Source organism: Eubalaena glacialis, chromosome 19 (assembly GCF_028564815.1).
Source record: "Eubalaena glacialis isolate mEubGla1 chromosome 19, mEubGla1.1.hap2.+ XY, whole genome shotgun sequence".
In the NCBI taxonomy this organism is placed as follows: Eukaryota; Metazoa; Chordata; class Mammalia; order Artiodactyla; family Balaenidae; genus Eubalaena; species Eubalaena glacialis.
Genome location: NC_083734.1, coordinates 3,890,728 through 3,915,725, shown reverse-complemented (window position 1 = coordinate 3,915,725; position 24,998 = coordinate 3,890,728). Strand labels below are relative to the sequence as shown.

Below are 24,998 nucleotides of genomic sequence, written 5' to 3'. Positions count from 1 at the left end.
TGACTTAAAGAATTTTTAAAGTGGGGGGGGGTACCCTCCAGGTCTCTAATTGTCTCCTTTTTGTTCTATTTTGGTAACCCAGGAAGGTGGGAAGAGCCCAAGCAGGCTGGCTGGTAGCTGGGGCCAGGATTAGGGGGGAGTGACAGATCTTCGGATACTTTTTTCATTGTGTATTTTGCACGTTAATTTTGACTTTTAAAATATTGCATTAAAATAAGCATCTTGATTACTGAGTTTTTTTTTCTATCCCCTTAAATTTTGCACCAGAGGTGAGGGCCTAACTCCCCTTGCCCTATAGCCCTGCTGGTGGCCCACAGGACTCTCTCAGCTGAGTGGGAGGTCATGTCCACCCTTCCATCTTCAGAGCCTCATCCTTCATCCTTTCTGCTTCACCCCTCAAAGCAATCACGGCAATGAGACGCTCAGTCAGTTGGGGAGGGCAAAGAGGTAGGGAGTAAGGCTTCCCAGGCAGCTCTGAGCATCCGTGTGTGTCCCACCAGCCCACTGTCCCTTTCCCGTCATTTTCCTCCGCCCACTCCTAACATGCTGTGGGGTTCCTGAGGCCCTGGCTTCTCTTCTCTTTCACTCTTTCCTCCTGCTCTGCAAAGGAAATCTCACCCACACCCGGGGCTTCCACCTTTCACTGTACTGGGTAACCACCAAGCTGACCCATCTGGGGCTGCCTCCACCTCCTGTTGCCCTCCCCCGGATGTCCGCGGTAATCCCACGCTCAACGTGTTAGCTTCCTATTGCTGCTGTAACAGATTACCACCAGCTTCGTGTCTGAAAACAACAAATGGATTATCTTACAGACGCTCGGCACGACTTCGCATGGCTAAAATCAAGGTGTCAGCAGGGCTGTGTTCGTTGATGGAGGCAGCTCTCGGGGGTGGGCGGGAAGGAATCCATTTCCTTGCCTTTTCCACCTTCTAGGGTCACCCACATTCCTTGGCTCACGACCCCCTTCCTCCACCTTCAAAGCCAGCAACACTGTATCTCTCTGACCACTCTTCATAGTCATGACTCCCTTTGATCACAGGTAAGAAAATGTCTGTTTTTACGGATCCACGTGATTACCCATGGGCCCACACCAACAACCCAGGAGCATCTCCCCATTTTAAGGTCCTTAACTTCAGTACATCTGCAAAGTCCCTTTTGCCATGCGAGGCACAAGATGACCCAGCCGCCAGTGTCCGGGATTAGGACGTGACCATCTTTGGTTGGCCGTTCTTCTGCCTGCCACACTCAATGTGTCCAAAATGGAAGCCTTCACCCCCTCCTCCTTCCCTCCCCCACCCGACTCTTCCTCTGAAGCCCCGTTTCCATTAGCGGTACTTCCAGATACCCAGAGGCCTGCGTTATAAAGTCTGGCCTCACCCTTTGCCCTCCTCTCTCACTTTTCATCTCCAGCTAGTGTTGAAGTCCCACCAGTTCTCCTTCTAGAAGTCTCCCTTCTCTTTGTACCATCTCGTGTAAACTCACATCCATCTGACGTCTTCACACTTGCCTGTTCTTGGATATTCTGAAGACATCACAGGTTCTCTAGACTGAGTAAGTACCTTAACTTGCCCCCTGTCCCCCGGAGTCACCACCTCTTCAAATCCTTCTTCCACGATATCACCAGAGCAATCTTTCCCGAATACACATTTCATCGTATCAATCCTCAGCTTAAAACGCATCTACCGCCCCCCACGTCTTATAGAATAAAGTTCAATTTCCAACCACGACGCAGAAGGCCCTTGGCAATCTGGCCCCAGACAAACGTACCCGCCTGATCTCCAACACCACACGCTGCAGCCCAGCTGTACAGAGCAAAGGGAAATTCCCCAAGTTCTTCATTTTTTTCAATATTCTGTGATTTGCCAGAGGTGTTCCTTCTGCTTGGAACGCTCTACACTCTCCCTCTGCGTGTCGAACTACTCCTCCTCAAGATCACACTCAAAGAGCGCCCTGCCTGCAGTGCTTTCCCTTTTACTCTTATTTCTACGGTCCCTTAGTACTCCACAAGCTCATTGGAGCACACGTTTTAGAGCCAGACAGCCCTGGGTTCAAATCCCCACCCGACTACTTAGCTGCTTTGATTTGGGGCAAGTTGTTTTTCTCTCTGAGTTGTGGATTCCTTATCTGCATCCATCCCATAGGATTCTTTTTTTTCTCTCTCCCTCTTTTTTTCCTCTTCTTTTTAAAATTGAAGTGTAGTTAATTTACAATCACCCCATAGGATTCTTGTGAGAGTTAAATAAGATAATGTATGCAAAGCACCTATCGCAGTGCCTGTCTCAAGGTTAGTACTCAATGAATGGCAACTGTTATCATTCACATATTTACTATAATCCCCCATTGTATATTTCTACATGTGTCTCCATTAGAAGACCATGAGACTCTTGGGGAAATAAAAAGCCACATCGGAAGGGCCATATCATAAGCGCTTTTTTCCTTAGCGCCTAGCACAGCACCTGGCATTCAATCAATAGTTGTTGAGTGAATGGGTCAATGGATACATGGACGGTTGAAAGGATAAATGACCACCCATAGAAATGAGCAAAACAAGTCCTTTGGCAACCCATGGATTTGGGGAAACTTCTTAAAGAGGTGTTTCTTTCTCACCTTTTACCTGGCAATCTTTTGCTCCAGAGGCGAGCTTGTTCTTACACACATCCATGCAAGTGATAGTCCCCTGGTGGCCACTGAAGATGCGTATGCAAGCCCCACTGTTCAGATCCCAGTATCTGCAGGAATCAGGCCAAAAATAATAATAATAATAAGTTTTTGAGATTTTCTGACAGCCCAAGGGATCAGACGGTATAGAGTTCAATAGGGAGTTGGAAGGCAGCAGAGTGTTATGAGTCCAAGGCCTGGATCTGAACCCCAGTTGCAGCACCTATTAGCTGTAACTTTGGGAAGGTTACTTAACTTCTGAGTAAGCTTCATTTCCCCATTGATAAAATGGAGATGATAATAATAGTAGTTACCTCACAGGGTTTTTGTGAAGAATTAAATACACTAATGTAGTGACTGTCAACCAGGGGTGATTTCTACCCCCAGGGGTGATTCCCACCCCCTGTGACAATGTCTGCAGGCATTTTTGGTTGTCACAAGTTGGTAGGGAGGTGCTATTGGTATATAGCATGCAAGGTCCAAGGATGCTGCTAAACATCCTACAATTCACAGGATGACCCTGGGGATCATCCTGACAGGGAGAATTTTCCAGCCCCAAATGTCAATGGTTCTGAGGTTGAGAAACTCTGAAATAATGCATGTAACACTAGAACAATGAGTATGTGGAAAATAATTGATAACTGTTAGCTGGTATTAGGTGGAAGGGTCCCTAGAATGGTCACCAGGCTCAGAATCCATGGCACTGATTCAGTGGTAGAGCTGACCTTCAAACAAGAACACCACAACAATTGACCCGAGCCACTAGAATATTTTATGTGCATTTCTAAAGCATATCTAAGAGATAACGTGGGAACATGTATGAGTCACACTGTTTTTTTGTTTGTTTTTGTCTGTTTTTTGGCCACGCAGCTTGTGGGATCTTAGTTCCCTGACCAGGGACTGAACCCGCGTCCTCAGCAGTGAAAGCATAGAGTCCTAATCCCTGGACCGCCAGGTAATTCCCAGAGTCACACTGCTTTTTAATACGCAAACCTGCCTGAGGTCTCTCAACTATCATTAATACTGACTTCCACTTCAGCCAAATGCCTTTGTTACAGGACAAAGTATCGATATAATATCAAGATGGTGGGCTCTGGAGCCAGGCTGCCTGAGGTCCAATCCCAGGTCCATCACTTACTAGCTGTGTGATCTCGAATAAGTTACTGAATCACTCTGTACCTCAGTTTCATCATCTGTAAATTGGGGATAATAATGGTACTTACCTCATAGTTATTATGAGACTTGGCACATAATAAATGATTAGTAAATGGTTTTTTTTGTTCTGTTTTTCTTTAGATTTGTTAGGCTTTTCCTTCTAATATTCCTAAAGGTCCTATGGCTTTACCTGCTCGTCAGAGCCTGCTCCGCACCCATAGTGCGTTCAACAATGTCCCACTGGTCTGAAAAAAAGCATGTTTTTTTTAAATTTATTTTTGGCTGCGTTGGGTCTTCGTTGCTGCACGTAGCCTTTCTATTTGCGGCGAGCGGGGCCTACTCTTCGTTGTGGTGCACGGGCTTCTCATTGCAGTGGCTTCTCTTGTTGCAGAGCACGGGCTCTAGGCGTGCGGGCTTCAGTAGTTGTGGCACGTGGGCTCAGCAGTTGTGGCTCGCGGGCTCTAGAATGCAGGCTCAGTAGTTGTGGCTCACAGGCTTAGTTGCTCCGCGGCATTTGCGATCTTCCTGGACCAGCGCTCGAACCTACGTCCCCTGCATTGGCAGGCGGATTCTTAACCACTGTGCTACCAGGGAAGTCCCAAAAAGCATGTTTTGAACTTCTGTTTCTAGCAACATGGCCAACCACATGTCCAGGTTGTTTTCGTAATTTATGCAGAAAAGGTATTGATATTTGAGAAACACTTTTAGAAAAATAGGAATGGATGGGACTTCCTTGCCTTAGCAAACTTATAAAAGAAAGTCATAACGGCAAGCATTATGCTTAATGGAGAAAAAACAGATGTACTCCCTTCAAAAAGGGGAAAAAGATAAAGATGCCTTTCACAGCTACTGCTTAACTATAAGGCCAAGGCAAAGTTAGAATGAAAGAAAAAGAAAAAAGCATAAGTATCAGAAAAGAAGATAATATATTGCCATTATTTCCAGTTGATAAGATCATCTACATGGAAAAACCAAACCAACATACATAATTTGAGGTTAGCAAGAGAGGTTAGCAAGGTTGCTGGATACAAGATCCACCTATAAAAATCAATACCATTTCTCAATACCAGCAATAACCAACTTTAAAATATAAATGAAAATAACATATCACTCAAAATAGCAATAAAATCATAAAGTTTACAAGTATTAAATAAGACTACACAAGACTTTTATAAAGAAAAAGTTTTAAGTTCTAAGAAAGAACAAAGAAATGAATGTGTTGCCCAAATTGTTTATAAATTCAATGCAACTCCAATTGAAAGTCTAGTTAGATTTTTCAAGTCGGTAAACTTAGCCTAAAAACTCAAAAAATAAATACCATAGCTAAGTTATATAAAAAAAGGAAAGTGAAGTGTAAAACTTGCCCCACCATCACATATTAAAACTTTCCAACTGCATAGCTAAATACAAAAGAAATCAAAAAATTTTAAAACAGGGTAGTCCCAGGACTTCCCTGGCAGTCCAAAGGTTAAGACTTCACCTTCCAGTGCAGGGGGTACGTGTTTGATCCCTGGTCAGGAAGCTAAGATCCCACATGTCTCGCGGCCAAAAAACCAAAACATAAAAAACAGAAGCAATATTGTAGCAAATTCAATAAAGACTTTAAAAATGGTCCGCATCAAAAACAACAACAACTTAAAAAAAAATCTTTAAAACAAAACAAAACAGGGTAGTCCCAATCAGAATCCTAGCAAGTTATTTTGTGGATATTGACAAATTCATTCTAAAGTTTATAGGAAGAGGCATAAGACCCAGAATTGCCAAAACAATATTGAAGGAGGAGAATAATGTTGGAGAACTGACACTACCCGACTTCAAGACTCACTACAAAGCTATAGTACTTAGGACAGTGTGGTATTGGTGAAAGAATAGACAAATAGATCAATGGAACAGAACAGAGACCCCAGAAACAGACCCATGTAAGTACAGTCAACTGATTGCAAAGGTAATACAATGGAGCAAAGAGAATCTATCCAACAAATGGTGCTGGAACAACTGGACGTCCACATGCCAAAAAAAAAAAAAAAAAACAATTTAGCCACAGACCTTACATCCTTCACAAAATTTAACTCAAAATGGATCACAGACTTAAACATAAAACACAAAACTATAATATTCTTAGACGATAACATAGGAGAAAACTACGACCTTGGGTATGGCAATGACTTTTAGATACAACACCAAAGGCATGACCCATGAAAGAAAGAATTGATAGACTGGACTCCATTAAAATTTAAAATAGCTACTCTGCAAAAGATAATGTCAAGAAAATTAGAAGACAAGGCACAGACTGGAAGAAAATATTTGCAAAAGACACATGTGATAAAGGACTGTTATCCAAAATACACAAAGAACTCTCAGAACTCAACCAAAAGAAAACAAACAACCAAAACAAAAACTGGGCAGAAGAGCTAAATAGACATTTCTCCAAAGAAGACATACAAATGGCCAACAGGCACATGAAAAGATGCTCAACATCGCTAGTTATTAGAGAAATGCAAATCAAAACCACAATCAGGTATCGCCTCACACCAGTCAGAATGGCCATCATCAAAAAGTCTACAAGTAATAAATGCTGGAGAGGGTGTGGAGAACAGGGAACCCTCCTACACTGCACTTTTCCACAGTGCAGCCGCTGTGGAAAACAGTATGGAAGTTCCTTTAAAAAAGCTAAAAGTAGAGCTACCATATGATCCAACAATCCCGCTCCTGGGCATATATCTGGAAAAAATGAAAACTCTAATTCGAAAAGATACATGCACCCCAATGTTCATAGCAACACTATTTACAATTGCCAAGTCATGGAAACAACCTAAGTGCCCATCAACAGACAACTGGCTTAAGATGATGTGGTATATATATATACAATGGACTATTACTCAGCCATGAGAAAGAACAGAATATTGCCATTTGCAGCAACATGGATGGACCTAGAGAATATACTCAGTGAAGTAAGTCAGATGGAGAAAGACAAATATTATATGATATCACTTACATGTGGAATCTAAAAAATAATAAAAATGAATCTATATACAAAACAAAAACAGACACACAGACATAGAAAACAAACTTATGGTTACCAAAGGGAAAAGGGAGGGTGGGAGGGATAAATTAGGAGTATGGGGCTAACAGATCAAAGTACTATAGACAAAATACATATACAACAAGGATTTACTGTATAGCACAGGGAACTATACTCAATATCTTGTAATAACCTATAATGGAAAATAATCTGAAATATATATATGTATGTATTTCAGCTTTACTGTACACCTGAAACTAACACAATATTGTAAATCAAATATACTTCAATTTTTTTTAATGGGCCAAAGATCTTAACAGACATCTCACCAAAGAAGACATCCCAAAAAGATACTCCACATCTCAGGTCATCAGGGAAATGCAAAAAAAATAACAAGACACCACTACACACCTATCTGAATGGTCAAAATCCAGCACACTGACAACACCAAATGCTGGTGAGGATGTGAAGGAACAGGAACTCTCATTGATTGTTGGTGGAAATGCAAAATGATGCAGCCACATTGGAAGACAGCTGGCGATTTCTTACAAAATTAAACATACTTTACCGTGTGACCCAGCGTTTGTTCTCCTTGATATCTACCCTAAGAATTTGAAAACTTATGTCCACACAAAAAACTTGTAAATGGATATTTATAGCAGCTTTACTCATAACAGCCAAAACTTAGAAGCAACCAAGATTTCCTTCAGTAGATGAATGAATAAATAAACTGTGGTCCATCCGGAAAGTGGAATATTATTCAGCATAAGGAAGAAATGAGCTATCGAGCCATGAAAGGACCCAGAGGAGCCTTAAATGCATATGACTAAGTAAAGGAAGCCAATCTGAAAAAGCTACGTATTGTATAATTCCAACTATATGACATTTTGGAAAAGAAAATTATGGAGCCAGTAAAAAGATCCATGGTTGTCAGGGGTTAGGGGGAAGCATGAATAGGCAGAGCATAGAGGATTTTTAGGGCAATGAAAATACCCTGTATGATACTATAATGATGAATACATGTCATTATATATTTGTCCAAATTCATAGAACGCACACCACCAAGCATGAACCCTAAGGTATACTATGGACTTTAGGTGATTATGATGTGTCAATGCAGGTTCATCAAATGTAACGAATGTACCACTCTGATGGGGTATCTTGAGAATGGGGCAAAGGGTATATGGGAAACCTTTGTACCTTCCTCTCAATTTTGCTGTGAATCTAAAACTGCTCTATAAAAACTATCTTTTTTAAAAAGGCGGTTTTGATGCAACAACAGAAAAACAAGCCAACAATACTGTGTTGTATGTTTGAAAGTTGCTGAGAGAGTAGATCTTGAAAGTTCTCTTCACAAGAAAAAAAACTGTCACTATGTGTAGTGATGGATATAACTAAATTCACTGTGGTAATCATTTTGCAATATATGCATATATCAAGTCATTATATCGTACACCTAAAACTAACACTTTCTGTCAATTATACCTCAATAAAAAATTAAAAAAACTCATGCACATGGGTACCAGGAGACACATCCAGGAACGTCTATGGCAGTTCTCTTTGAAAGAATAAAGAACTATAAACAATGCAAATATCGCCAACAGAAGAGTACATAAATGAGCTATGATGTATTCATCTAATAAAATACTGTATCTCAGTGAAAATAAATTAATTACTGCTACCTACATCATACAAACGCATCTCAAAATCACAGTTCAGTGCAAAAATCAAGTACAGATGAACTTTTAAGATACAATTCCATTTATGTTAAGTTCAAGAATGGACAAAAGTAATTAATATATCTGCACATATATAAATGGGCAGCAAAACTATAAAGAAATAGAAGGGAATAATTAGTATAAAATTTAGGATAACATTACCTCTGGTTGGGAGGAAGAAAGAAGGAATAAGAGAAAGGCACATAGGGGATTTAGGGAATAGTAACACCCTATTTCCTGGCCTGAGTAATGAGCACATGGGTGTTTATTATATTGTTTATACATACATACATATATATATATATATATATATATATATATATATATATATTTAACACTATTTTGTTTCCATACCCACAAAAAACTACTTTCCCCTGAAGAAATCTATAAAAAGAAATATAAATTATGCCTTCATCTAAGAATGCTAAAGAAAATACTTTTTGAGTCCCAGTCTTCAGCTAGAAAATAGATCTGATAATTGCTATAAATCTATCTCATCCAAAGTTTAAACAATATACAAATTTTTGGTTTTTATCTTGCCAAAAAAAAAGTGGGTTATTCTAAAAGTCAGTGTAATTCAGGATAACTTTTGCATAAATACAAAAAGGTAAAAGCATGTATGCTCTTTCCACAAGCTGCATTTAGGCCTGGGCAGGTTGGGGACCACAGCTTTCTTGGACCACTTACCTGATACTCAGGTCATAACTCCCACTCAGGAGAAAGTTTTCCTCCTCACACAAGAAGAGGGTACGGACACTCCCAGTGTGGCCTCGGAACTTGATGGGTATCTGCTTTATTTGTATGATGTCCAGAAGCTGGATCTTCCGATTGGATGACACAGCTAACAAATCTCCCCCAGAATAGTGGATGACTCTGTTTCGGTCCCACCTGAGTTGCCAGGAAAAGGATGATCCATGGAAAGAAGAGTTAGTGTCCTTCCTAGAACTCACTTAGCACAGTGCCTTTCACCTGCAGCAATGTTATAATGGAAAATCCAGGGCCTTCCAACAAGGGATATAGCAGAAGGCAAGGCCTAGTGTTAACGGTACCTGATGGATCCCCACCTCACACCATAACAAAAATCCATTTCAAATAGATTTAAAACCTAAAAACAAAAGGCAAAGCTATTTTAATAATTTCTGCTAATGTATGATAAATCATCAAGACACAGAACAGAGTATGCAGCATTTCCCACCTTATTTGACCATGGAAACCTTTTTTCATGGAAAACCTCAGAGGAACACACTTGGGAAGCCCTATACCCACTGCATGTCCCACTGTTGGTTTTTTGGTTTTTTTTGTTTTTTCCCTTAACCAATAACCAGTGAGCATATATTAGGGGCAAAGTCCTGTGATAATAGGTACTAATGGGAAATACAAAGATAGATGAATAAGATATGAATGGATCTTGCCCTCAATGAGCTTACAGTCCAACAAAACAGGGTGAGTTGAATTAATTTTCCAATCATAAGATTATTAGCAAATAGATAAAATATGAGCAGGATGACCAAATAATTTATTGTCCAAACTGAGATTTTTTTATTGTGAAAGGGGACACTATTGTTAATTATTTGAGGACCACAGAGTAAAGTGGAATTGTTTCAGTAAACAGGGATGTAAAGTCACTCTAAATATGAGGAGCACTTCCTGACGTTTTTGTCCTCATTCCATTTGTCCTATCTAGAGTTCAACCAGTCATCTTCTCTTCTAAAGAGCACGTATCACCATACTATCCATAAAATCTCAGCTCTGCCTTTTCCCATCTGCTCTGTCTTCCCCCTACTGGCTGCTCAAGAAGCAATTTGTTAGTAAGGTTCACAGCCAAAAATAGAACAATGATGGCCTTCACAAAACTTTATGAATAAGGAGTGAAGTCCTAGGTCTAAAGTATGGCAGAAAGTTGCCTATTAAAGGGTCTTCTTATGGCATATTCAAATGACGCCACACTAGGTAGTTATCATAAATACCATTTTCATATTTAACGTGGAAAGACATTCACAGTACCTTGCCAGAGTGGGTTACAGAACTATGTAGAGCATAGCCCCATTTCTATTTAAAATATGTATTTATAGAGGCAAAGAAAAAATTCTAGGATAGACATCAATATTAATGGTAGTTATCTCTATGTGACAAGATTGTAGGACAGCTTTCCTTTCCTCTATACATTTCCTGGCATTTAGTGGATTTTTTTTTCCAATAAGGATATATTACTTCTAAAATAAGAATTAAACAGTAAAGATATTTTTTAAAAAGATTTCATGCCTGTGAATTGTGCAAAAGCTTGTTGGTCAGTGTACCGAAAATTTATAAGGGGAGAGCGACCTCCAGCCAATGCCAAGAATGGTGCAAAAATCAAGCACCTATTCTCCAAATGGAATCTCATGTGGGTTTGGGCTGGGGCTTGAGGTGAGGAAGGACTGCCTTTCCAAGTGAGCAAAGGTCATGGGAGTCCTCACATGCCCGGCTGGGTAGTTCAGGGGTCCCTGGAGACCTGGACCCTGACCACAGTACCTACACGTCAGAGAGAATGCGGACGTTGTAAGTGCCACAGAAGACATTCCTCTCCTCCATCTGCACCTGCTGAGTTTCCTGGTTCTGGTAGGCGGTCCACAGGTCGTAGTCATTCTAATAAGGGAACACTTATAGTCAAAGGACAGCAGCAACCTGACCCCAGACACGCATCCCTGAGACTCTCCCCTGGCGAGGGCACAGGGGCCCAAGAGCTCCTCCCCTTCAGGCTGTGGCCGCTGCTACGTGGTGATGGGGAGGGACCCGTGAGCAAAAGGAACCCCTGAGTGAGAAAATACTGAGTTGAAGGTCCTGATGCTTCTTCCACCTCTGATTCTGCGAACTTCCGATGTTGCTGATAGCACAACTTTTCCAAAAATGAGCTCACGACCAGGATGCACGCAAAATAGTCACCGGTGCCCATTTCACAGAAGCCGGGGTTTCGAGTTCCTGTTGTGTGTGCACGAGACAGTACAGAGCGTACTCGTGGGAACTCAAGTCACATGTGAAATTCCTGTTGCATGCTCTACGCACTTGTGTGTCAAAGTTTTCATACATCTGCAACCCTCATTTCTCCTTACAGCTGCCTCACAAAGTACATCACTTGCCCCACAAAGTATTCTCACCATTTTACAGATGATGCATCTGAGCCTCAGAGAGGGGAAATCAATTTTATCAAGTCTCAACAGGGGTGTTCCCCGTCCCTTTCCAACATTCCTTCCCTTCCTTCCTTCCTCCCTCCTTCCCTTCCTTCCTTCCTCCCTCCCTTCCTTCCCCCCTCCTTCCCTCCCTCCCTTCTTTCCTTCCCTCCTTCCTTTCCTCCCTTCCTTCCCTCCTTCCCTCCCTCCCTTCCTTCCCTCCTTCCCTCCTTCCTTCCCTCCTTCCCTCCTTCCTTCCATCCTTCCTTCCTCCCTCCTTCCTTCCTTCCTCCCTCCCTCCCTTCCTTCCCTCCCTCCCTTCCCTCCTTCCTTCCTTCCTTCCTCCTTCCTTCCCTTCCTTCCTTCCCTTCCTTCCTTCCCTCCTTCCTTCCCTCCTTCTTTCCTCCCTCCCCACTCCCTCCCTTCATCACACACTTTCTGAGTAGCTATGGCCCTCCAGGGATGCTAAATTCTGGTATAGATGACTCAACTGGAATTCCCGTTCCAGTCTTCTTCCCAGCCTCATTCTTCAACCTCAAAAAGCAGGAAATAGCAATCACACTAGCAGGAAACCAATAAGACAAGGTGAGTTTGTGATGAAAGCAAAGAGGACCACAGCACCACGTTTGTGTCTGGGGACCTGTCTTCCTTCCCAACCTCAGCCTTCTCTTCCACGCCCGTCCAGTCTTCCTCAGCCCATTCTCCTTCTTGATCTTTCACCAGGTCCTGACGTCCACATAGAAGTCTCTCCCCAGAAGAATCCATCAGCCTGCTTCCCCTCGCGTGTTCAGGCAGCTCTGATATCCTGCCTTGAATTAAACGAGGCTTCCCTGGCTTCTCACAGCCCAGGCTGGAATTCCTTGGCTCTCGCTCACCCACTGAGCTTTGAGAGCCTGGAGGCTACTCGGTGGAGTCGATGGGGTGAAAAAGATCTGGGTTCGAATCCCAGCTCTGCCATGACCAGCTACGAGACCTTGGGTAAGTATTCTAACAGCACAGCCTCATTTCCACACCCACACACTGGGAGCAACTCTGTCCACTGACCCATCGTGAGGATCAAGTAGATCACGGAAATCAAGCACAGGCAGTACCCACTACAGCCACCAGCCCCCGAAGCACTCGCCACTCGCCTCCGCCTCTTCCCAGCAGCCCCTTCACTGCTCAGTGCCACTGCTTCCCTACCGGTCTCCATACCTTTACCTGTTTCTCTTTCTTTTCTTAAATTAATTATACATTTCTAGCATCAAACACTGTCTGGGTAGTCCTTGTTTGTCTGGCAATTACTAGCTACATCACCTAAGGAAGAAGGGTGTTGGTTTTGTTACGCTTAACAGAGCGATGGGCTTGGAAAGAGCGGGTCAGCCTTGAACTTATGTCTCTTCCGCTCCAGTGGAGGCCTGACACTCTGTTTCTTCAACTATAAAATGAGTGGAGGGGCCAACTCAAAGATATCAAAACTTGCAGGTCCACAAATGTGCTTTCTTTGGCCCATGTAGTTTTTTTTCTTTTTTTTAATGCTTTTAATTGGTTGCTAGCATTAAAGAAAAGCAGGAGCTGTCCCGTGATAATTCAGATTTCTCACCTCCCTTGAAAGCTCAGGCGGCCTGGGAAGCCGGGGTGCACAGTCTCCCGTGGCAATACTCAGCTGGACCTGAGTAGTGACTGGACCCCCCAGAGTCACCACGGTCCCATCATCCTGCTGCCCTCCCTGCCCCCCTCCCTCCTTGTGTGACCAGAACGGCCTCTACAGACTAAGAACTGGAACCTTCTCTTTCTCAACTTCTAATTTAAACTGCACAGTCTTCCTATGGAAAGCTACAGTCTGACCACCCTTGTTAAGTATCCTTTTGGGGCCCACTGACTAGATTTCAAAATAGAAGGCACTTGAGCAGAGAGGAGGGGGCAGGAGTCCACTGGTTTGGGGAATGACCACCACGCCTGAACGGGCAGAACCCAGAGCTCAGAGTCTTCCATCTGAGACACGATACTCTTTTTGTTACTGCCCAAGATTTTGTAGAGAGGTCTGAGGCTAAGTAACGCTCCCCTTCCGTCCTAGAGCCAGAATGAACCTGGAAGTGAGAGGTCGGAAAGCTTAATTCATTCTGGACCCTGGACATTTGCAGACGGCCCTAGCCCTGCCCTCATGTCCTCAATCCCGAGCGACAGACCCCCCTGCAGCCTCTCAATGCAGGGACAGAGGTGGTGAGGAAAACCCCAGCTCCTGGCTCTGAGCTCCCCACTAGATGACAGATGCCATGGACACAGGACCTGACGTGGGAGCTGCAGTCAGGAAGAACCCTGAGAAGACAACCAAATCAGCCCCCTCATTTAACAGAAGAGGTAGTTAAGGCTTAAGGAGAGAAAGTCACTTGCTTAAGGACACACAGCACCCAAATGTGGTCTCCCTTAGGGAATGTTGCCTCCCATACCCTACATCCATATGCTCTTTCCTACATCCTCCCATACCTTACATCCATATCCTCTATCCTACATCCTCCCATATCTGACATCCATATGCTCTATCCTACATCCCCCCATATCCAACATCCATATGTGAGGGCTGAGTCTGGACTTCAGCCTTCAATGGCCAGTAGGAAAGGACACCCACAGTCACTTGCCCCAGGTGCCATAGGAACCCACCTTCGTTCTCAGTTTCCATTTCTGATTTTTCACACGTAGGTGCTTCCCGTCATCTGCCATCTTAGGAACTGGGATAGTAACCTTGTTGGCGTAATTAGGGTCTATTCCCCTGGTGTGGGACCCCTGGGGGAAAATAACAGAAAATGGCTACTCTTAGTTCTTACACTCCAAAAGGAGGGGAAAAACTAGTGCTTGGCAAGATCTGAAAGATGGGTAAGTTCTGGGCAAGGAAGGCCTGGGCCTGGCCAGCTAGGCCAGTGGTGCGTGTAAACTGGCTGAAGGAGGGTAACGCCCACCAAACATCCGGAGGGGGACCAGCGAGGATGGTGGGCGGTTCCCAGCTTCCAGCATGTCCCCTGGCTCAAGGCCTCCTCTCCCTCTGCTGGGAAAAATCCAAGCTACCAGGAACCCATGATTTAGGGTCAGGCTTCTGGCAAGAAACAGAAGTATAAATGCCAGAGATGGTTACTATTCAGGGGAAACTGCATTTTAACCTAAAAAAACACTTTGTGGCTCTGTAAACATCTGTGTACCTGAGGCTTTCTTATATTGCACAAGCTGCAATATGGCTCCCTGGGGAAAGTTCCCTGCTCTGTGAGGCTCCGGAAAGGCTCTGCCTCTGTCTTCCCAAGAGGTTTCTATACATGTCATCCCTGCTAGATGCACCAACAAGGGGAGAGTAAATGGGGATATCGGGAGTCCGCACAAAAAGGCAGTTGAGGAAGCAGCAGGAGGCCAGCTCAGGGTCTACCGCAGATGGAAAGGCTGGTGCAGACATGAGGCTGGTCTACAGCTGTCCCCTCCCAAAGGAAATACCTGCAGGAAGGTGATCTGGTGCTGGATGAAAGAGTGCATGGACATGTCAGTCTTGACCTGCTGCGCCAGCACTGCCCAGTGCTGGCTCACGAACACACACCTGTTCAGGCTGTTCTTATCCAGCATACCTGGAAAACAAGAGGTGGACCTGGGGACCTCCCAACTGTGCTGCGATGGTGGCGGGCGGGGAGGGCGGGGTCTTGAGAAATCCCCCAACAGGCCCCGCATACTGAGGATAGACTTGGAGAGGTGGGCGGGCAGGTGACGGATGAAGTCGCGGTATCTGCTGACCCCAGAAGACAGCTCTCTGATGGCCTCCAGATCCACCAGCACATCGGCGGCGGGGGCCGAGCCTGCTTTGGACACGCTTGCTTTTTCAGAAGACAGCCTATTCATCTCGGCAATATACTGGAGTGAACTCTTCCACTGTCCTTCTAGAGGGAAGCCGGAGAAGGGGGCACGGTTGGGGCGTCTTTGGGGTGACTCCGGGCCGAGAGCAAGTCCTTACCAAAAGCTGTCCCCCAAAACAGAGCTCATCAGGGTCTACCCTGAGGCCACCGGGGTTTGGTCATTTCTTCTGCCAAAATGAAAATAGAGCTTCCCCAACCAAACGCACAAGCAGTTTTCAGCGTGCCCAGTTCAAGTCGATGGCTGTGGCATCAAAACTGCCCTGCTGGTGAAATGGCATGGTGTCTGGAGTTTCCTTTAAATGAGCCCAACAAGAAAAAGTCTCAATTTCAAAAGAGGGGGATGGAGGAAATAAGATTGGTAAGATGGTGATAATTATTGAGGCTGGATGACGGTTATGTGGGCGATGATTACACTGTTCTACCTACTTTTGAAACTTGAAAATTTCTGTATAAAAAGCGTTTCTGAATCTATGTTTCCCGTAATTATTCCGTGTATATGTCTTGCTTCAAAAACCAAGTGAGGACGGCCTTAAGGTCAGGGCCCAATTCCCCACTGCTTTTGTTTCCACCTCAAGACTGAATCCAATGCTGCAAAAATAGCTCCTGGTGGGTTGGATTCTGGAGGTGCCCCTCCCCATCCCCCCACACCAGAGGTCAGGGGCTAGACCGAGAGATTCCGGCCTGGGGCAGAAGGGGACTTAAGGTCACACTGACTGATTTTATTTTATCTTTTGGCCACGCCCCACGGCATGTGGGATCTTAGCTCCCCGACCAGGGATCGAACCCGCACCCCCTGCAGGGGAAGCGCAGAGTCTTAACCACTGGACCACCAGGGAAGTCCCACACTAACTGATTTTAATCCTTGTTTCTCCCCTTACCAGATGTGGGATTAAATGAGGGAATAAATATCACAGAGCCCAACCCACTTTGTAGGTGACAAGTGAATGTTAGTTGCCCAACTCTGTCCTCCCCAGACACCGTTGCCCTACCAGCCCCTCCATCTCCACGGGACTCCCTCCGCATCGGCTTTCTTCCTATCAGCGGACTTACCAGTAGTGGCTGCTCCCCACCACACATTTTCGTGCAACTTTGCTTTTCCTGTAGTTTTGGACAACGGGAAGGATGTGTGCCCGGGTCTGGCTGCCCAGCAGACTTGTGAGGTCTCGCACGGGGGCGTGTGGCCTTTCTCAGGGAAGAAAAACACATCCTTGGAGTCTGGGTCGTTCCCTGAAAAACAAAAGGCCAAGACGAGCAGCTCTTTAAGCAGGTGTGTGGAGAGGAAGTGGTAGAGAGAGATGGTTTTATTTCTACTGGCTTCTTTTTAATCGACACAAAACGGACCAGGCCAGTTATGTCTGTTTTTATTTGGGGCCTCTGAGTTACTATGGAAAAATCACAGAAAGCCTCTGTTAGCCTTTGCCAGCCCACCTGCACTGCAAACTTCATCAGAGCTCTATATACACGAGGACAGAGAGAGAATGAGAGGGAGAGAGGGAGGGAAAGAGAAAGAGAGAGAGGGAGGAGCTGGGAGAGGGACTGCTTTTCTGAAGCTTTTGCGTTATTTTCTTCAATGATATGAATAAATGCCCTTGAGTCAAATTAGAAAATTTAGTTTTTTTTCTTTCTTTTTGGCCGCACTGGGCAGCATGCAGAACTTCCCCCAGCAGGGATCGAACCCATGCCCCCTACAGTAGAAGCACAGAGTCTTAACCACTGGACGACCAGGGAAGTCCTAGAAAATTTAATTTTAAGAGAGGAGCTCCCCTAGGAAAAGGGGAAGGTTGCCACAACCTGTAAATGGACTTACACAACTTTTAATACAAGGAGCTGATTCCTGCGGTGGGTAAGGACCTGCGTGTACAGATGAGGCTACTCGAGCCTGCCGCCCCTGTCCGGGGGCCAGCACTGCCCATGGGAAATGACCAGGACAAGGGGGCCTGGTTTTCAACCCCCCGACTGGGTGACCATGGCTGAATCACTCAGATTCCCTGAACTTCGACTTCCTCACCTATAAAATGAAGCAGTTGGACTGATCAATCTCTAATCTAACTTATGGGATCCTCTGATTTTCTCCACCACTTCTTCATTCCAGATGATTATTCTTTTACCTCCTGGACACACCAAAGAAATCAAGGGCATATAAGGGGATCTAACTGCCCCCAAGGTCACGTAGCTTTAAACTTTCCTGGGATTCTATGAGTCTGCAAACAGGACCACAAACCAGGTCTCGTGCACAGCAGGAATTCCCTGCCTTCAAGAGCTCAACCTCTGAATCCCTCCATCTGACGCCCTCTCCCAGCCTTGTCCCAGTCTGTTAATCCTCTGCTTCTCGTACTGGACCCCCTGCAACCCCCAGTCCCTTGCCTCCTTTCTGGTTGCTTTTGCTGCCCCAGTCCAGCTGGCCAAACATTTCCAAGACCTTGTCACCGACACCCCAGACCACCGGCTCTCAAAGTGAGGTCACCAGACCAGCATCAGCATCCGCTGGGAACTTGTTAGAAATGCAGACTCGTGGCCCACATCACACCTGCTGGGTCAGGACCTTTCGGGGAGGACCCCGGCCACCAGAGTTTTAATAAGCCCTCCCAGTGATTCTGATACAAGCAACGATTGAGAACGCCTACCCCAGCCTTACTTGGCCCTTCCACTACCTCCAGCCTTGCATAAACTCCAAGTCGAGGTTGGATTTTATGTGCAAGCAAGGAATACAGTGGGATGAATGAAGGAAAGCCCTAGGTTTTGACCTCTTGGCCTAGTTTCCGTGCAGTGCAAACTGAAGGGCAAAACAACTCAGTAGCACCCCCCCTTACCTCCTTCTCAAACCCGCTTCAATCCCTAACCCTCAATCCCTAACCCGCTAAAGCAGGAACCGCCCCAGCATTAAGTAGCAGAGGCGCAGACCCGCCATTTCTGGGCCTAAACGATGCAGAAATCCCTTTGAAACGCCTGACAGTTGAAGGTTCCTTCTGCATTTGTCCTTTTATAATTTTCTAGCAGGAAGCCACATCCAGCAGCTTCTCCTTCAGTCAACAGGATCGGGTGTCAGGACAAAGCGCTCTGTTCTGCCATCTGGAAGATCCCCGTCTACCTAAGCTTGTCCACACCTCCCGTTCCTTGACGGGCTCCTCAAGTCCGGCCTCCTGGTCTCTGGGGACCCTTAGGTCTCTACCTGTGGCCTCGCTCACCTGAGGCATCGTTCCGCCCTCTCAGAAACAGGACTCTGATGACATCAGCAGCAGTGAGCAGTAACTCGGGGTCGCACATCTGCAGCAGCAGGAGTGTGTAGTTCGCCTTCGTCCGGGAGCTGCTGTTCCCAAACCAGTGCAAAATTCCCCTCATCTTCTGTTCCACCGTCTCGTCCAGCGTTTGGTTCAAGGAGGACTTGACGATTTTCCCCTCCTTCTTGCTGAGGTTGACCCGGGACCTGTGGTAGACAAAATCCTTCCCCTGCGTGGTCTGAAGGATATTTTGAAAATAGTGTAACAAATACAAGCTATCCAGCTGCTGCAGGATGCTGACCAGAAACCTCATCTGGGACATCTTGCCCACCCTTCGGAACCACTCTTCGGTGGAGAAGATCTTCCAGGCCAGGACACACGTCTCACACTTCCGGCACACGGGGACAGAATTGTTCCCCTTCTCACATCGAAAATAAGGGGCATTCTTGAGCCTCGATTCCATGTTTTCCATGGTCCCGAGATGACCAGCTCATTTCATCCTTGCCGGCTGTCAACTGCACCAAACCCCAGAGGAACAGGAGAGGCTGATAAATATCCCAGTTGAGCCTTTTCAAATGTGAACATCTCCCAAAGAATAAGGAAACTGCTGCAATGGGCAGACAGCTGCTCTCCCCAGAAACTGCCGTTGAGTCTGGCTTTCTGTACTGACCTCCTAGGAAACATGCCTTTACCGTAAATCTCCTAAGCCTGGCGCTGCTCAGGGGGAGGCAGTTGCTGTATATTCTGAAAGAGCTGGTCATGTCGATTCTAGAACAACAGGAAGAGAGGTAGTCAAATTTAAATAATGTACGGACCCCTTTCAAAGGGGGAAAAAAAAATATTGTGGAGCCTGGTGTTGAGCTTCCATTGTTGTTGTTCGTGAGTGACTTTTAAATATTTGTGAATGTGAAATTAGATGGGAACGTCTGTGAATGGCTGTTTGGTTAGAATGATCCTGAATACGTTTATAGTCATCTTAACTCATCATCAAAGTGAAAACACAAATGTTTAACATATATTTGTTACTTAACTGCTTCAGAAGGTTAACCAGAAACCTCTGCAGGGAAAACTCCCTAGTGGAAAAAAATGTCTGTGGGCCTGAGAATATATCTGGGGACTTCCAGCCTCAATCACACACCAACCCAGGTACCTGGGAGGAAGCACAGCTGAGCGGAGTGTGGGGTCTGGGGTCAGACTCCTGGGTTTGGACCCCAGCCCAGCGGCTCACTAGCTCTGTGAACACGGGCACATTACTTAACCCTTTATGCTTCAGTCTCCTCATCTGTAAAATGGAAACAACAGTAGTTCCTACTTCAGAGGCAGCATGAGGCTGAAATGGGGTATTATATGCAAAGCACTTAGAAGACTGCCTGGTACACATTCAGCCCTCAATAAATGCTAACTATCGTCCTATTGTCATCAGTATTACTGTCATTGGGATCATTATTCTGGGCAGCCAGATAATCAATGTCCACTATGATGTTTATACATGCGTATGTACAGACACTGAGATGCATGGGAAGAAACAATATGTGCGGAGCTTTTAAAAGAAAAATGACAAGACAATGATTTACCTGTTTCATGAGATCAATGGCCCAAGTCATCCACTCAGAAGTGGTGACTTGGGCCATTACAGCCAAACATGTGAGCACACACGGCCCTCAGAGCCCCCAAAAGATGGTCAGTGATGACCCGGAAGGAGACCAGGGGCTCACTGAGATTTCCAAAACTTTTTAGTAACAAAAGCCTGTTTGCAAATTATATCTTCTGTAAAAACGCAACATGTGGGCTTCCCTGGTGGCGCAGTGGTTGAGAGTCTGCCTGCCAATGCAGGGGACACGGGTTCGAGCCCTGGTCTGGGAAGATCCCACATGCCACGGACCAACTGGGCCCGTGAGCCACAACTACTGAGCCTGCGCGACTGGAGCCTGTGCTCCGCAACAAGAGAGGCCGTGATAGTGAGAGGCCCGCGCACCGCGATGAAGAGTGGCCCCCGCTTGCCGCAACTGGAGAAGGCCCTCACACAGAAACGAAGACCCAACACAGCCCAAAGTAAATAAATAAATAAATAAATAACTTAAAAAAAAAAACACAACATGCAACATAGACATAGTGATAGTCTATTAGTACAAATTTATAAGTTCAAAAGTTGACTTGTTAGCAGGGCAGTTGTGGACAGCAACAGGCTATTCTGAAGACAAAACCTTTACACCTGAGGCCAAAGATGACAAACGTTGTCTTACACCAGCTTCAGACTCCACAAAATTTAAATTAGCAGCAGCTCCAGAGAACCCAGAGTCCACAGAAAACAGCTTGAAAATCACTCCTAAATGCTGACATACTCAGAATGAAGTGTCTACAAATAATTTTCAAAAGGTCTGAGAAAAATGCGCACACACACACATTACACACATATTCAGCGTGTGTATGTGTATACACAGAGAGCACAAATGCAACAAACTGCTAATAATTGGTGAATGTGGGTGAAGTGCATATGAGTGTTCACCATTCTACTCTTTCAGCTTTTCACAGGTTTGAAATTTTTCAAAATAACTAATAAAGCTATACTGCTAAGTTAGGAAAAATGACTGTAATAGACTACTACCTAACCAGAGCCCCTCAGCTCACCACCGCAGCCAAAACGCCCTTGCAAATGTAGAGCAACCCAGAAAAGAGTTTTGAGGATACACTGAGACAACTCTGCTTCAGGTGGGACCAGGTTCGCACACTGATTCTGGTACCAAGGAGCTGGATGATCATGAGCTCCCTGCCTGGCTTCTCTGAGCCTCAGTTTCTCCATCCTACTGATGATGAGGAAGGAGGAGATGAAGGCAGATGATGAAAATTACGTTACCTTCTAGTATCAGGTCAAATGTGTGAGGCCAGTTGCCTCTGCTCTTGGTGTTATTATTACCCCGGATTGAACCAAAAGGTTGGCAATACCGTGAGCATGTCTAGTGCCCGCGTCTGGCGACCGGGCACCGATAGAGAAAGGCAGCGTAAGTCATCGCTGGGTTGGTTGGCCGTGAAGGTCTTGTAAAGAGTTGGGGTGGGGACAGGAATCAGGCCAGGAAGGAGATCAGTGCTAACAGCTCAAGCTCCTCTATCTGACAGATGCCTGGAGAAAAGGCCAGAGTGGATTAGCATCTCACCCACCAGGAAGGCCAGACAGAGGAGGGAGGCCCAAAGCGCCTGAGTATATAAGGGGGCACATTACCCCCAGAAATGCTACAAGCTGAAAGTACAATAGCTTGTTCCTAAAGATCCAAATAAATTAGGATTTTAATCTGTGAAGCTGACGGACTTCAAGGGAGCAGTTTTACAATTCAACTCAGCCTTGGTTCCACGCTTGAGGGCCCAACCTTGGGAGTCAGAGATTGGCTGGAATCCTGCTGCTTTCTTACTAGGGCTGTGGCCTTGGGCAAGCCCCTCGGCCCCTCTGGGCCCCCATCTCTCCTCCTCCGTAGAAGATGTGTGATCACCAGTGCCCTGCAGGGTGTCGTAGGGTGAGGCTTACATTCGTTAGTGTAAGTAAGCCTGGTGGTTACTTCTGTTGCCGCCCCATCCCACATACACAGGTGTGAGCACGCACACACGTGCACCCACAGCATGTCAGCCGGCTCAGGCAGGGAAACTGGAGCCATGTGAGATCAGGTGTTAGAGTTTAGAATGTGACCTTGGCGGATGGCGGGATGCGACGGCCTGATGGATAAGCCAATGGTGGGGAAGTGGCACCGGTGGTACCCAAAGAGGGAGGCGGGCAAACAGGTCTCATTGGAGTAAGACCCAGGAGGGGAAAACAGTTCTCAGAGGAAAGCTTTGGGGCTGAGACATACATCTAGAGATTTCTCAAATATCCAGGTTACGAGCAGCCTGAAGGCCCCATGCAGTCCCCTAGCTTCCTTCTGCCCTTTGCATTGTTTTGTTCATGATTCTGATTAAAGCCTGTACCACCCCAAATCTTCACCTCCTTTGCCCGCCCCCTGCATGGTGTAGCGAGCCCCAGAAGGCACGGCTGCTGTACCCCCATCGGCTCCACTGTCCTACCCAACGACGTGCACCTGAGGTTCTGCTGGTTCCCACCCAGCACCTGACCTGGGTCAGATGGCGGGAAATCAGGGAAGGTCTCAGGCTGCAGAGCAGGAGGGTCTCAGCTACGGAGCAGCAAACATACCTCCACCCCGCGACTCACTTGCCGCCCTCGGCTGCCCGCCTCTGTAGATGGAGATCATGAGTCTACCTAGCTCACAGGTGGGTGATGTGTTTGCAAAGGCACTTGATCACATGGGAAAAGCTGTACTAGGATCGTTCTCAAGAGGAAAGGTGGGAAAACCATCGTGTTTGAGCCACCGCCTGCCCATCAGGTGGTGTCACACTTGTTGGCAAAGTTAACTGAGACGAGTCCTCGTTCCTGAGAAATCGTAGAGTTGCCAGTTGCCATTTGCCCTTTGGTTTAAAGAGAAGCAGGTGGGGAACGAGGGCATTGGCTAGAAATGTCTCCCTCTCCGGGAGGGGGAGAAACACGAGAGCACAGAAAAGTTCTGACCCGGCTGACATGGCCGAGTCCTCAAGGAGATCGGGTGACTTCCTGCTTGTTCGGAAACTCGTGGGCACTTGCTATTGGTATGAAGGGCAGAACAAATTCAAGAGAGTAGATGAGGCACACAGAGGTTCTCAAACCCAAGCCTGCATCAGAACCCCCAGAGGCCTTGTTAAAACACTGCCCCAGAGCTTCTGATTCAGCGGGTCTGGCTGACGCCTGAGAATTTGTTTTTCTAATAGGTTCCCAGGTGGTGCCGATGCTGCTGGTCAGGAAGCCACACTCTGAGAACCACTGATGTTCATGTCTCAGAACCTGTGAACGTAACCTCGTTTTAGAAATAAACACAAACGCTTTTTTCAGAATGTCCTGAGCATCCTTGACCAAGTTTTGCCTCTCTGAGCCACCAACCTTTTCATTTTCATTCCATAAAATAGGGAAAATACTACCTATCTCACAGGGCTGCAAAGATTAAATGAGGTAAGAAATGGGGAACGGTCCTCAAAATGCCAAAGCCCTCCCTACTCATCATTAACTTTAAAAACCTAAGCTTTTTAATTTTTTTTAATTTTTATTTTTTGCCGGCGTCACAAAGCATGCGAGATCCTAGCTCCCTGACCAGGGATCAAACCAGAGCCCCCACCCCGCCCCCTGCAGTGGAAGCGTGGAGTCTTAACCACTGGACCGCCAGGGAAGTCCCCAAACCTAAGCTTTTTAGAGGAAACCTGAGGGCCTCAGCAAAACTTCAGTGAAGGAATGCGGTAGCCAGTGGTGGGTGTGAAGAGGAAAGAGGATCCAGAACCTCTGGAACGTCTGACCAGCTGCATCTGCTATTATATGTTCCTGTCTATGCTTAGGGAGTTGCCAAAGACAGTGGAGGCTTCTGTGGGACATACAGAAGAGTGGCACACACTGACACAGCTTGGGGAAAATGACAGAGGGCATAAAATTGGTCTTTGTTATCTTTTTTAATTTTTTGTTTGTTTTAGGCGATTTTCAGTTTTTGGACCCAGGGAAAGAAAAAAGATATGCCCATCGCTTAAGGCAATGCTAATGCTCAATTTTGCTTTGATCTTCTATATCGAGAAGAAAGGTCTTAAAACCAAAAATGAGTGGACAAAAAGAGGAACTGAAGTTCAAAACAGTTAAGGACACCCAAAGGGTTCCCTTTATGAATCTGAGTGTGGCCTAAACAAATCACATCTCACGACACTGACACGATTTACCAACGTGACTGAAATCCAGGCAGTAAATTTTGAGAAATTAGGGAGAATGGTGGAGGATGAAGACAGGCAACATTGTCTTGATTTTTTAAAAGAAAAAAAAGGTAGATTCTGGAAACAGCAGATGAGGTGTGAACTTACACCAGAATTCTAAAATGGTTTGTCAAATATTATGTGAGCATTTGGGGAAGAAAGTAAGAAGCATCAACAACCCAGCCAAGCTGATCTCACTTTCCCCCTAGCGAGCATCGTTAGAGAGGAAATACTGACATAGTATACCCTGACCTCTGCCGCTGCAAAGTCCTTCATGGTGTCCAGTGGATAAAGGGGCATAAGGTGGACTACATTAGCAAACAATTCTACTGATGCATAACTTATTGAATAACTAAACCCAAAAGATATTGGCTGAGGACTGCAAAATTCTAATCAATATAGGTATCAACCTAATCAAT

At 45.6% G+C, this 24,998-nt stretch overlaps 1 protein-coding gene across 2 annotated transcripts in view; it reads right to left on the bottom strand.

The window, feature by feature from the left end:
• FBXW10B (F-box and WD repeat domain containing 10B) overlaps positions 1-19,255 on the bottom strand; it is a 34,805-nt gene extending 15,550 nt beyond the window's left edge. Inside the window, exons 1-8 of one of the 2 annotated variants that reach the window (XM_061175727.1) lie at positions 18,751-19,255; positions 16,616-16,792; positions 15,386-15,589; positions 15,156-15,283; positions 14,340-14,462; positions 11,069-11,178; positions 9,241-9,441; positions 2,608-2,729 (exon numbers count right to left, since the gene is read on the bottom strand). In XM_061175727.1, coding sequence (XP_061031710.1) covers positions 2,608-2,729; positions 9,241-9,441; positions 11,069-11,178; positions 14,340-14,462; positions 15,156-15,283; positions 15,386-15,589; positions 16,616-16,792; positions 18,751-19,255 — 1,570 coding nt within the window. The remainder of the gene's footprint in view (positions 1-2,607; positions 2,730-9,240; positions 9,442-11,068; positions 11,179-14,339; positions 14,463-15,155; positions 15,284-15,385; positions 15,590-16,615; positions 16,793-18,750) is intronic. The other variant, XM_061175726.1, reaches the window with a different exon arrangement.
• Positions 19,256-24,998: the final 5,743 nt, after the last annotated feature.